The sequence below is a fragment of the Monopterus albus genome, unplaced genomic scaffold (assembly GCF_001952655.1).
Source record: "Monopterus albus unplaced genomic scaffold, M_albus_1.0 scaffold99.1, whole genome shotgun sequence".
Taxonomy (NCBI): Eukaryota; Metazoa; Chordata; class Actinopteri; order Synbranchiformes; family Synbranchidae; genus Monopterus; species Monopterus albus.
This window is the reverse complement of record NW_018127979.1, coordinates 1856095-1869371: the sequence shown is the minus strand read 5'-3', so window position 1 is coordinate 1869371 and position 13277 is coordinate 1856095. Positions and strand designations below refer to the sequence as shown.

Here is a 13277-nt window from a genome sequence, read left to right as displayed (position 1 = left end):
ATGCCTTGCAAACTCATATGCCGTAAAGTCATCTGAAACTGTGACAGTACCATAGGACAGCAACTCTTAGACTGTGAAAAACAGATTCTTAACAGTGAGTTACTGTGGTGATGGGCAGGCTCAGCTTTATGACTGTAAAATGTAAATTCAGAGCAGAGCAAATATTTAAAACTGCATCTACAGCTGCCATGATACACTGAAGCACAGACAATAAGTTGGCGGGATTCTGTACATCTTTGGACAGCATGTGTATGTATTCACAACACACAACTGTTCACAGTTTGAAGAGTGGAGGTCACAGAAAATAGTCTGTGAAAGTTGGAGACCAGCAGACGGTAATAAATAGCAGACTGGGCACAGATTGCTCTCTAAGTTACAAATTTATCAACTCCTCCACACTGACATGAGAACTGCGTCTTCTGTCTAAATGCCATTCTGTCTGCCATCTACTTATTTGGACTGTTAGTAAGCAGTATGTATAGCGTGGCCAAATTAATGTTTTTGTTCAGCCTCGAAGCGGTGCTCCACAGAACACTCAGGGGCTCTGGACAATGTAATGCATAATACTTTCTCAGGGCAGAGAGTGGGCATGCCAGCTAGTGGGAAAACAAAGCCACTCTATCTTATAAACTGCAAAAGTTTGTGTTTGTGCATGCAAAATTCGTGGGAGATCACACTGTATATGTGTGTTTGTGTTGGATTCTGTGTTACTTGTTTTTGCTTTATATAGATTCTAAGTCGGAAAGTGGGGAAACCATAATTCTTTTTTTATTCTAACAGAGCAGGGCAGAGCTTTGTATGTCTGCCTGCTTCTCTCAAGGATCGCATGTCCCTGATGTCCAGACTACAGCAATGTGACTTCAGTTCTCTAATGTGATAATAAAGTGCTGAAAAGTTACTCACTGTCCTTCTTACCACTACAGGAGAGTACAAAGATTGTTTCAGTCTTACACACAATCATTTCTTCCATTATTTTATTTTAACCAATGTACCTTTAACTATAAATCATCGACCTCACCTGGTACAAGAACAAAATGAACGCTAAGTCAAACTGCCAGGGTGTATGCATGTGAACAACAGGACTGAATCAGTACATGGAGTCTACTTTTATGTGCAGCAGGATGAAGTGCAACAGGTGCCGGCTGAATGATGAGAAGTAGTCAGGAGGCCCATTGAGGCTTCATTAACGGAACAGGAAGAGGACTGAAGCTCCAGAGCAAACACACACAACTCATTACCCTCCGTCCATCGTGTACCTTTCACACCACAACTCAAAGTGTGTGCCTGTGTCTGTGCTGCACTTATTGCATTTATATGAGTGCTGTGTTTAAGTGGACATGTGGGGGAACAATTACAAGCTATACTCCTTAGAGATGAAAACTGCACTGGAGTATTTGAGCTAAAGGCTGAGGGTTATATTACATATACAAGCATCACAGCAATAAAGCTAACATGATGGCTTTAAACTGATCACCTCATTACTGAAGGATGATGTCATTAGAACATTTTCACACAGATGTAGGATTATACAACATTACCAGACTAATGTTTCTTACTGTTACATATACTAAATGTAGAAGCAAAATTCTTAAGACCATCAGGAACATCATGACAAAAGATAGTTCTCAGCTCTCACATCAAGCAAGGACCAGTAAGCTGACTAAGCTGACACTTGGCTGCTGGAGAGGTAACAGGCCATCCACCCTTTTACACCACTGTGCCACTTTGGAACTGCAAGTACCCACTATCCCTTGTAGACACACACACACATTAAGCCACCCTCAGGGACACACTGCTGGTCTTTGTTCTATATCTTAAATCACTGGAGCAAAGAGTGCAGCAACTAACGCAAAGGAAATAAAAGAGAAGACACACAGTACAAAGAGTCATATTGTATGTACATACTGAGTGGCTGGACATGTCTGAGTTACTACGTTGTTGTACACAAGTGTCAAAACTGCCCTGGAAAGTGTCTGTCGCCACAGACCAACAAAGACGCTCAGAGAAATATATTATTTTTGGTCTGTGGCTGTGACTAAATAGTCCTTGTTAAGTGTAATTAAACTCATTAAACATGATTGTCATCACGTTTAATGCCGACTCAATTCTTCACAGTGTTGCTGTCGCAGGTGTAAAAGCAAGAATTTTATTTTTCCTTCTGCTTTTAGATGCTGGAGTACTTAAAAACTATACTAAAGCTAAAGTACAAAAAAATAACATACACAATCACTAACTCAAGTCTTGCAACAAAGTTTTATTTCACTAATGTTGAAAGTAAATTATTAGCTTTATATCTTTTTATATTTTATTTATAAGTTGTTGTTTTTTTATATATCAACATGGAAAACATAATAGTACAAAAGAGAAAGGAAGAAACTCTCAATTTTATTATCTATTTTAATGCTTATCTTTAGTGTATAAAGTAACATAAATTTAAGTTCAGAAAATCACTAATATTTTGTTTTTGCCTCAAATTTTAAATAATAATGTACTTTGGAACTATTGCTGTTAGATATAACAATATAATATAATGTGATGTGATGGATTAAAATTAGATCTCACAAAAAGAAATTCATAAAGTACCCTTAACATAAACTGTATATTTATTTACTTCTACAACATGTAACTGCAGACATATTTCTAATTTTGCAGATGTGCATTTGCATCCCTGAAAGGACAGGTGATCTCCAACAACCAGCTCCAGTGTGTCAGTGGGCTCGTACGCAAGAAGAATGAATTGCTCTGCTATATTGTGAATTAGTGCACAACATTAATGAGGGAAGCATTACTCTTTATCGCTGCCATTCACTGTGGGCATTCAACAGAGGGATGTGAACATGTTTTGCCACTATGAATTATAACATGTTATTTATTTTGAGTCAAGCCCCCATCCTCCCATGTCCCTCATCCCCCCTCTCTCTCTCTCTTTTTCTTCTTGCCACCCACCCAACTGGCCCCACCCTCCAGCAGATATAAGCTGTGTTCATCTGTTATGAGCATATGTCCCAGGGTTTGCTCATTGTGGTCTGCCTGATATTTTGTCTGTTAGTCTGACTTCAGTGATTATTTCTGTATAAACAGCCCCTCACAAAGGTAAGCCTTGTCCTCTCACTATATCCAGTGTTTATCTATTCTGCCATAAGCATTCGATTAGAATTTCTATTAAGAGTTTATCTTAGAGTCATACAAGTATTTTTACATCTCCAAGCTGTTTTATTGTCTTTAATGAATTGTTTGTTCATTGCTTGATTTCGCTTGTTGTTCCACTACTTATAGATCCACCATTGAGTATAAAGTTTGCTTTCACTGTAATCATGATTTAGTGGGATTGCAGAGTTGAATTATCTGAGTGGATGAATTGTGTGTTCTTTGTAACGGTGTCAGTGGGCAGCTGTGGGATCGATCATGTGACCTCTAGCGATTGCATCGTTTCTGTGCATGACCACAAGAGAAGCAGGTAGAACATCTCTACAACTGTGCTTCTCAGGCCGCCAGATGTGCAGCATGCCTAGTTTGCCTGCTTTGTTCAGGGCTCTGGAGAGCTGGAGTGTGTGCTGTGCATGCTGTGAGAGAAGACCTGTACTGTAGAGTGAGTGTGTGCATGCAGAAAGCTGAAGCCAAACTGTTGGATCTATGTGATGGGGGCAACAGCAGCAGTTTGGTGAGAAGAGACTGCAGAGCAAATGCTGTCTCTGACTTTGAGTAGCTCTATTTCTCTGGCCTGATTTGCTAATGCTTTTCAGTTTAGTGACGTTGCTGTTTAGTTTGGCGCCTCATCATCATTCACAGAAACTTTCACTTGCTACAAGACGAAATTGTTATGACTTGATTATGTCCAGGATCATTTGTCCTGATCATATATTTAAGAGGAGCTTACAAACTGAGGAATAAATGTGAAGCCCAAGCAATGACACATTTCTGTTACCAGGCCTGTTACCAAATATCTACAGCTGTGAATTGTATCAAAGAGTAAATCAAAACACACATCTTTGTTGGATAGTGTGGGTTTTCAGAATCATTGATAACTATTTTCACAGCTCCACATCCATACAATTACAAAAACATTTGGCAGAGACCACAATCCACAACGTAAAGAAGACTATCTGGATCCGTTTTGGTCATGTGGGTTGCCTGTGAATATGTGGTATCTGCCTGTGTCATCACAAAAATAAGATTCTTGGTTCTCACTTTATTGGTGCGTTGTTTGGATAAATATCAGGTCTTTTTTCTGTTTGTTGTCTTTGATCTGATGTATGTGCATGCATGATGTTCAGGGACCTGCACTGACCTAAGATCATGAAAAGTGCCACTAAAGATTAAATATCGTTTGTCTTGTGCACAAGAGGTAAACTTTCACATGTACTTTCACATGCTTGTATACCACCTTCAATACATTATTTTGTAGATTTCAGAAGGATAAAAAGACTCAGTGAAAACCAAGACTGATGGTAGACAAGAGGGAAAGAAGTAAACATTTTGGTCATTTAGCTGCACAGCTGTGGCAGTGTGTGTGTGTGTGTGTGTGTTTGTGTGGAGGAGCTCAAATTGTATACAGGCTTTGTTTGAACGAGGGCATTTGCAGTGTGACTTGAAAAGGTGTTAATTTTATAAGATGGGCTTTGTGATAAAAGCTGCATTCAGGGAGCGGAGGAGCTGCAGACTTTTTCCCCTTTCACTGAGCAACCACAATGTCAGTTTCACTTATCAGGATGGAGTGTAAGTGTAGTGCTGGCTTAAGTATGAATTTGTAAATGGTTTGTGGTGCAGGGAAGAAGGCATGGTGGTTTTCCAAATGTATTCAGATGGTTTTAAATACTAGTTTTTGGTCCTGCCTGTTTCATAGAGAAACTTTAAGTAAGACTTAATTTGGTTGAATAAGTGAATATTTTAGCTTCTAAATGCTTTGGCAGTGCTGTGTTTCTAGACACAAACAAACACACAGCACAAGCAAAATGCTCAAACAGATCCACCAGGTCCTCTAAATTCTCATCAGCTCTTTTCCATACTTGTTAGCAAGATGGTTTAAGATGACAGACTGTCTTGTCCTCTGACCTCCACCGTATGGTCACTGGCTTCAGATCACTGTACCAGGATGTTTGCAAAGAGGGGAAAGGGCCATGGCAAGGGCAAAGAGACAGGCGGAGGAAGAGAAAAGAGAAGGGAGAGGAAGATGGCGCCAGAACAGACCTGCCTCTGTTCACACAGAGACACAGGAAGAAAGGGAGACGGTGAGAAGAGAGGTGTCTGTATCTGACAGAGGAGAGAGAAGCAACAGATGTGTCTATGAGACATGGAGACAGACCACACAGAGTTATAGTAATACCTTGGTGTAACCCTTGGGAAGGGGGCTTTAGAGGAAGAATGTGGCTTAGCTGTTTGACCTCGGCAGCCCTATAGTCAGATGTGCTTTGTCACTGTGTATAACCTGATGTTTATATGTGTCTCTGCGCATGTGTGTGTTCATGAATGATATAAATCCAAAACACCAGACGCAGGTGTGTTTCCACGACTGAGGGACCAGCCAGAAGTCACTCTCAGTCCTGCATATTAATGTATACAATGCAAATTACACCAGATTTAGAAGACATCAATATCTTATTTAACATGGTGTAGGGCTTGGAAGCATAACAAGCCGCTTGCACTGTGGTTTTAACATATTTGAATTTTTGCTAAATAACAGCATCCCAGCCGTTCTTACAGAAATAGATGAAATTATTCATTCCTTTCTCTTAATTCAACTTCTAAAGTGTCTAAAGTGACGCTGCACTCCAGGCTCAGCAGTACTTAGCACTTAAATATTATGTTTAATGTTGGTCCTGACAGCTTTTTTTCGGGTTGATAATTAGCCTTTTTTGTAATGAGCTAAATTTAGCAATGCTTTCTTCCTTTAAGTTTGAGGATGTCTAATAGAAATTTCTGCCTAAGGAAGTTGGTGTTCATTTCAACATTCTGTATCTTTGATACTTTTATGCGGTTATTCTTTCTTTACACTTTGAGCTGCACAGGTGCTGCAGTTTTAACGAGATTCTGAAGATTACGGCTTGTATAAACTGCAGTAGTTAAGACCTCCACCTCAGCTGGATGAAGGTTGAGTCAGCAAGAACAACAACTCACAGACACGAAGCCCATAAAGGACAATTTACTGGGTTTCATTTATGTAAATTCTCAAAAAGACAGACTTATGAAAGTAGAGGTACACACAAACACATTCATACACACATGGCAAAGACATGCAATGCAGACTACTTATGCACTTGCTTATTTTTGAGACTGTCTGGACCAGGCATGACATCCTGAGAGCTCAGTGGTATGCAACCAGCCATACATGAGTGTGGCAGCAAATGTTATAAATTAGGGTTCAGACTGCAGATATATATCTGCCTCTTTGTCCTCCTGGGATGTTGGTTGGTGTGTTGGTTCAGATCTAAGTGACCTAACTTAGTGAAGGTGAAGGGATTTGTGTGTGTATACCTTTGTATTACTTAGATCATGAGGACTGAAACCTGCTAACATACTCACACTGTGGGGACTCAGCCATCCTTGTGGAGACCAGAAGCTAGTATCCACAAGGAAATCATTGAATTTTAGGGTGGCAACATGGTTCAGGGTTAGGACGAATCCTGACAACCCTGGTTATCCTTGGACTTTTTATTTTGTGTCACCACCGCCATGTAATTTGGTACACATGCTCATGTCCTCCTCATAAATTATTCTGATTTTGATAATCACCAGTTCAAATTTTAAATTTGTCCAGTACTTTGGCTTATGAATAAATACATACACTACCAATCAAAAGTGTAAAAACATCCAAACTTATATATTTGTTTTTATTGTTTTTGCTACTGTAATCATGAACATGTTAGTGTGGAGAAGTCAGTCTCAACTGATTGTTCCTTGGTCCTCAGTCCTTGCTGGTCCTAGAAGTCTTTCCAATCCACCATCTTGAAGGTTGTCCCAAAGCTCTTACTCCTGCCTTGAGGACTGAGGACTGAGAAGGATGCCATACTTTGTGAAAATCTTTTATGCACTGACTTGCCCCTTTATCAGAAAACAGTTGGTGATTGGACACTTCAGATGAAGGATCAGAGGAAAGGATGCCCCACGTCTCTAAAACTTGTTTCCTAGATTCCTGTTTCCTGGCATCTTTTCCTCACATTTTACATGGGTGGGCCAAGCCCAAAAGTAAAGACAAAAGTCAGGGAAACATGGATACATTTTACATGGGTGGGCCAAGCCCAAAGGTAAAGACACAAGTCAGGGAAGCATGGATGCAATTAAGGGAACTGTAATGTACTCTTATGTCACCAAACATCCTTCTTTGTTTGTGTCATGAGTACTATGACCACTAGAGGTCACCTTATGGTCTTAATAAACTGCTGCCACAAATGACAGGAGGGCAGTTTTGAAGGATGTTGAGTGTATTTATGTGTTTTTCTTCAGTTTTTGTCCATTTTTGTTCATGTGTGTCTTTTCCTGTCTCATAAACAAACAAATATGGAAAAGGTGTGAACTGAATGGCACACTAGTGAAACCTGCTTGGCATGAAAATGTAGAACATTGTTGCTTTTCCTGTTTAATCACTCTTACAAAAGACATCTTACTTGGTACTTTGTTGTAACTGCACCTTTAATTTTCTCCAATAACAAATTAAAATGTGGAAATTTCTAGTTAATGTTTATGTCTGAAAGTAGCTGTGCTGTACTTACATAGAATAATGTGCTGGAGAAAAGTACACGGGGTAAAGACAGAAGGTGTTTCCATCACTCTGGGGTCTCAGCGACAACGTTATAATGTTGGTATGTGACGCTGAACAGACCCTTGTTGTGTGCTCCCTCTGATCTGCAGTCATGGGTTTTGTCAGAATATTTCCACTCGCGTTAAAAATACCTACTCACACATACACACACAGTGCAACACTGAGGCAAAAGGTAGTAAAACTGTCACATTTAATTTATTTAACTTTTTTACATGTATGTATATACGTCATCAGTCAAAAGTTTTATAACACCTGCATTTTTCTACCTTTTATTGATATTTAAGTAGTCCAGTGAATAACCCTAATACACACTGCAATACTGAGGTGAAAGGTAGTAAAAGGGTTTTTTAAAAATCGCTAAAAATGATTGTAAATTTCATGTAAAACCTTTGCAGAACTCAAGTAATAACATCAGTTCTGCAGCAGTGGAAATAAATTAAGCCTATAAAATTGATGCGAATTGGGAGCTCCTCAGGAGTATGGGAATGGAGCACAGATTCCACCAAAGTAGCTAAAAACAGGTTGCAGTTCCTGGTGGGAATGCTTAGTGGCCTTATTCTGGATTCTTTGGCATGTCTGGCCTGTGTCGCTGTGGGACGTAAGTTGGCTTCCTTCAAAGGCCAGCTCTCATCAGATGGAGACACTGGCATGACCATGTCAAAATTAACAGTCAACAGAGAAAAAAGGGTGGAAAACATCCAAAGAACTGATGATGAAAGGAGGATGTGGCTTAGGATGTGAATTAGAAAAACTACAGATGACTTGGCTGTAATAAAAACTGGACTGGAATCCTAGTTGAACCTGGGCAGGGAGTGTGGTAGGAGATGAATGTACTGAGACTGAGATGGCAGTTGTAAAAAAGGCTGAATAAAACAGGCAGCTCAGAGCCTTATTCTTGGATTGTGGGGTCAAAGAAAACTCCTTTGCTTTGCTTCATTACTGCCCATTTAAAGCAGAGAGTGCAGCATAGAAGTAAGACATAAATAGGTGGTTTGAAACGCTCAGCTGGACTGGAACTCTGTTTTCTCAAAAATGCACTTGTTAGGCCAGATACCTGAGTGCAGACCAAAGTGAGGAATAAAAAAAACAGCAGAGAGGCACTGTCCCATGGATCAGTTATTTTGAGGTTTGTGGGTGGATATGTGTTGCTTTTACTACTGACAGGCACCTGCTGTAGATTTAAGTACCTTCTACTGCTATGCACCTTCCTGCACCATTTTCACACTTTACTTTTTGTCATTGATGAGGATTTTCATTGTCTTTGGATCTAATTTTGTGTCAATGACTGACAAATATATTGCAGTAATAGGGGGATAACAAGAAAGATCCCATTAATACCAGTGGACATGGTATGAGTTCTCTAGGAGGTGTCAGAAATACTTCACACACAGAACAAAAGCAAAGAATGCAGTTCATAGAAATATTTCATTCTAATCCCACCATACATCTTGTTTATATAAAATCTAGACTTTATGAATCCTCATCATGTCCATGGTCCTTCCTGTCCTTAGACAAAGATGTCAGCATGGCTTGTAATGTGTGCACACCCTTATGTTGCAGCTACAGGACTACACACCTTATCTCTGCAAAGGTGCGGTGCACTGTTGGCAGCTGAGACAGCAAAATTAAGCATGACACCAGCTACTCCAAAAATATTAAAATGTTACTGTTCAAATTTGCCATTCTATTTGCTTGTAATAAAAGCTTCTACCCAATGTATGAACATATGCAGGAAATTGACAAGAAGCATTTTGTGACGTTTAGTGTGGCATCCTTTTGTGAATAAATTTAGCGCAGTTTTGTCTTTTCCTTAATAGAAATATACAGAAGCATAGCTCAGTCCAAAATACATGGAAATCATCTGATTTATGACACTGAAAATTTACCTAATTTGTTTTAGTTGCTGTTGTTTTTATGGCTGATACATGTTAGACATTTACTTAATGTTTCTCTTAACATGTGTAAATAAAGGTGCTGAAGGAAATAACTAGACAAGTGGTCAGACAAATAAATGTTATTTATGCCTTAAAACATTATTAATGATTTTCAGTGGGTGATACTATTTATGGTGGTTGATAGAATATTTATTTAATGTTCACACTGGCAGAAATGCTTCATACTGTTGCAAATACACCTAACTCACTTAATCTACTCTATTTGTATTTACCAATGCTGAACAACTTTCTGATTCATATTTGCTTATGACAGTGTTACATATGTGACATTCACATGCAGGTTAAGTACAACAGAAACTGTTCACATGAGCATTGTGCAGTTCCAATGTTTAGCCAACAGAGGGAGACAGAGTGTGGTCTCCTACTGCCTGCACCTGCTAATGAGGTTGTCCACTTGACTCACACTATATTTCAGAACAGGCTAGCCCAATACCAGACAGATATTCGATCTGCTTACTAACACACATAATTTAATAACGGATGCAGCAACCCCCACCCCACCCCCACTCATATCTTGCCTTTCTACCTCACATACAGGCCTTGGCCATGCCTCCTCTTCCTGTTCCCCTCTTCCTTGTACTGCTACAGTTTGTAGCAATTGCTTACGCCAGTGGTGGGGCTTACTACGGACACAAACAACGCCCTCAACCATACCAGCCAATACAGCACCCCCAACACATGGGCATGGGCAAAGAAGGCTTTCCCCAGCAACAGTACCATGGAAAAGAGGTGCCCTATATGCAGTATCCCCACTACAGGAAGGAGCTTCCCCACATACCCGTGCTCAAAGGCAAAGGGAGAGGATATAATGGAGGTCAAGACAAAGGTGAGAAGCTTTCAACAGACAGTAATCAACAACCCTCAAAATGTTAAAAAAATGACCTACTAAAACATGGCAAGAGCACAATTTTTAAAATTTTTTTTAATGGCGAATAAATTATTTGTTGTTTGTATTTTTTATTTCTTCATGTGTGAGAAAAGAAATATGTACAGGAAGTATTTTCTGTGCTCAGCTCGGTGTCAGTTGTGTGTTTATGTGCTTTCACCAGTTTTATAACCTTTGTCTATGTATTTTCAATTACAATATTTGTTTCATTTCTCTTAGGTCAGACAATCCCTAGTGGTGCTGAGGGAATTCCTCAAGGAGAGCCAGGCCCAGCTGGTCCACCTGGACCTGAGGGACCTCCAGGGCCCCCTGGACCTCCAGGGATCGGCCAGTTGGGACCTGTGGGACAACCTGGACCTCTTGGTCCACCAGGAGTACCGGGGGTGGGCAAACCAGGTTTGCCAGGACTTCAAGGCAAGCCAGGAGTAAATGGTGAACCTGGACCAGAAGGGGAAATGGGACCCAGGGGAGAGGAAGGGCCAGCTGGACAGCCAGGACCTCAGGGTCCCCCAGGACCACCAGGGCTACCAGGAATAGGTAAACCAGGGGTAAATGGATTTCCAGGCCAACCAGGACCCAAAGGAGAGCCAGGTCACAAGGGTCTGCCAGGACTACCAGGATTACCAGGACCCAAAGGAGACAAAGGGATGAGCCAGCCAGGACCACGTGGTAATATGGGGCTCCCAGGGTTTCCGGGACCAGCAGGTCCAAGAGGATTACCTGGTTTTGGAAAGCCTGGGCTGAATGGGGCACCAGGCCCACAAGGACCACCTGGAGAGAAAGGACATCCTGGAGTGCAAGGACCAGCTGGGCCACCTGGTGAAAAAGGAGAGCATGGCCCACCAGGATTACCTGGTCAAGGAAAGCCAGGTCCAAATGGCCTGCCAGGACAACCTGGCATACCAGGTGCAAAAGGTCATCCAGGACCATCAGGTTTGCCAGGAAAGCCAGGACTGCCTGGATTTGGTAAACCAGGACTCCCAGGACCAAAGGGTGATAAAGGTATGAATGGGCCAACTGGACATCCAGGACAAAAAGGAGATAAGGGCCATGGAGGACTACCTGGTATGCTTGGTCCCCCTGGCCCAAAAGGTCAGCCAGGCCCTCCAGGCCCTATGGGACTCCCAGGAGGTTTGGGTGTACCTGGTTCTAAAGGAGAGCATGGAGACAGAGGACCTAAGGGGCTTGATGGAGCCCAGGGTGACCCCGGTCCTACTGGAATGCCTGGTAAAGATGGTCTGACTGGAGAACCTGGGGAGCCAGGGCCAAGAGGTCCCCCAGGACCAAGTGGTGCCAAAGGAGACAGTGGGCATAAAGGTCTACCCGGTATCCCTGGTCCACCAGGACTTTCCGGGCCAAAAGGACAGGGTGGATTACCCGGTGAAGTGGGACCACAAGGTCCTAGGGGAATCCCAGGAATGGATGGTGCAGCAGGACCAACTGGGCCTCCTGGTCTTCCTGGGCCAAAAGGAGATAGTGGTTCACCTGGTCAGCCAGGCTTTGCAGGTGAGGGAAGACCAGGTCTTCCTGGTCCCGTAGGACCTCCAGGAAAAGAGGGTCCATCAGGAATCCCTGGACAACCAGGTCAGCCTGGCCTTCCTGGACCACCAGGCCCCCCTGGAGTACCTGGTCTATCTCCTGACATGTCTGGGGTACTCTCTGAGATGGGTCCTGGACTAGATGGTGTTAAGGCTGGTAGTTATGGAAAGAAGGGCAAGTATGGAGGCAATGTGGGAGAAGTCTTGGGTACCAATGGGTTGGAAATGCCAGCATTTACAGCTGTGGCAACAATGCCCTTCCCACCTGTGGGCACTCCAGTTATCTTTGAAAAGCTCTTGTATAATGGTCGCCAAAACTACAACCCCCAGACAGGAATTTTCACCTGCGACCTGCCTGGCATTTATTATTTTGCTTACCACATCCATTGCAAAGGAGCTAATGTGTGGGTGGCTTTGATGAGGAACAATGAGCCAGTGATGTATACATATGATGAATACAAAAAGGGTTTCCTAGACCAAGCGTCAGGGAGTGCAGTATTACCTCTACAATCTGGGGACACTGTGTATATTCAGCTGCCCTCAGATCAGGCCTCAGGACTTTATGCTGGGCAGTATGTGCACTCCTCCTTTTCTGGGTACTTGTTATATCCCATGTAAAATCATAAACTGCAGGGAGAGAGAGGATTCACTGAGAACAAAGTGAGAGCATATTTTTGTGTAATATAAAACCTGACCATAAATTAGCTTAGGCTAAAATGTTTTTTTAATGTAACTGTTGATGGACAAGATAAAGATTTTCAAGGAAAATTAGAAGTACGACAGCTGTATATACAGCACCATTCATACTGTTCTTAAAGCCATGTAATTGGAAGGACCAAATTCTTTTTCTTTTGCAGCTTTGAAGATACAAAAGAATGTAGCAAAAGGCATTCAAAGAACATCTTAAACATGGCTCCAGATGTTTGTACATACAAACAAAACCATACGAGTGAAATTTGTGATTAGGTAGAAACACATAATGGAAACATGTATATGCAAAAGAAGAGGAAACAAATCATACAAGTCTAGTTACACTGTTGCAGCGCTGTTAGATTTTGTCCCTGCACCTCTTCTAAACTGGCAGCTACAACACAGGGCAAAGGATGTAACATATAGTAGAGAACATGAAGACATTTCAGCAG

The 13277-nt window shown here is 41.7% G+C and overlaps 1 protein-coding gene across 1 annotated transcript; it reads left to right on the top strand.

Annotated features, from left to right (window-relative positions):
- Positions 1 to 3024: 3024 nt before the first annotated feature.
- col8a1a (collagen, type VIII, alpha 1a) lies at positions 3025 to 12797 on the top strand. Its single transcript, XM_020609525.1, has 3 exons — positions 3025 to 3093; positions 10249 to 10537; positions 10817 to 12797. The coding sequence occupies exons 2-3, from the start codon at positions 10258 to 10260 to the stop codon at positions 12751 to 12753; spliced, it is 2217 nt and encodes a 738-aa protein (XP_020465181.1). The 5' UTR covers positions 3025 to 3093; positions 10249 to 10257; the 3' UTR covers positions 12754 to 12797.
- Positions 12798 to 13277: the final 480 nt, after the last annotated feature.

Bases quoted from the DNA above. Each gene is read 5' to 3' on its own strand.
- col8a1a (XM_020609525.1), top strand. From the start codon at position 10,258: ATGCCTCCTCTTCCTGTTCCCCTCTTCCTTGTACTGCTACAGTTTGTA. The intron at 10,538-10,816 runs GTGAGAAGCTTT...CATTTCTCTTAG, and splicing joins TAATGGAGGTCAAGACAAAG to GTCAGACAATCCCTAGTGGT.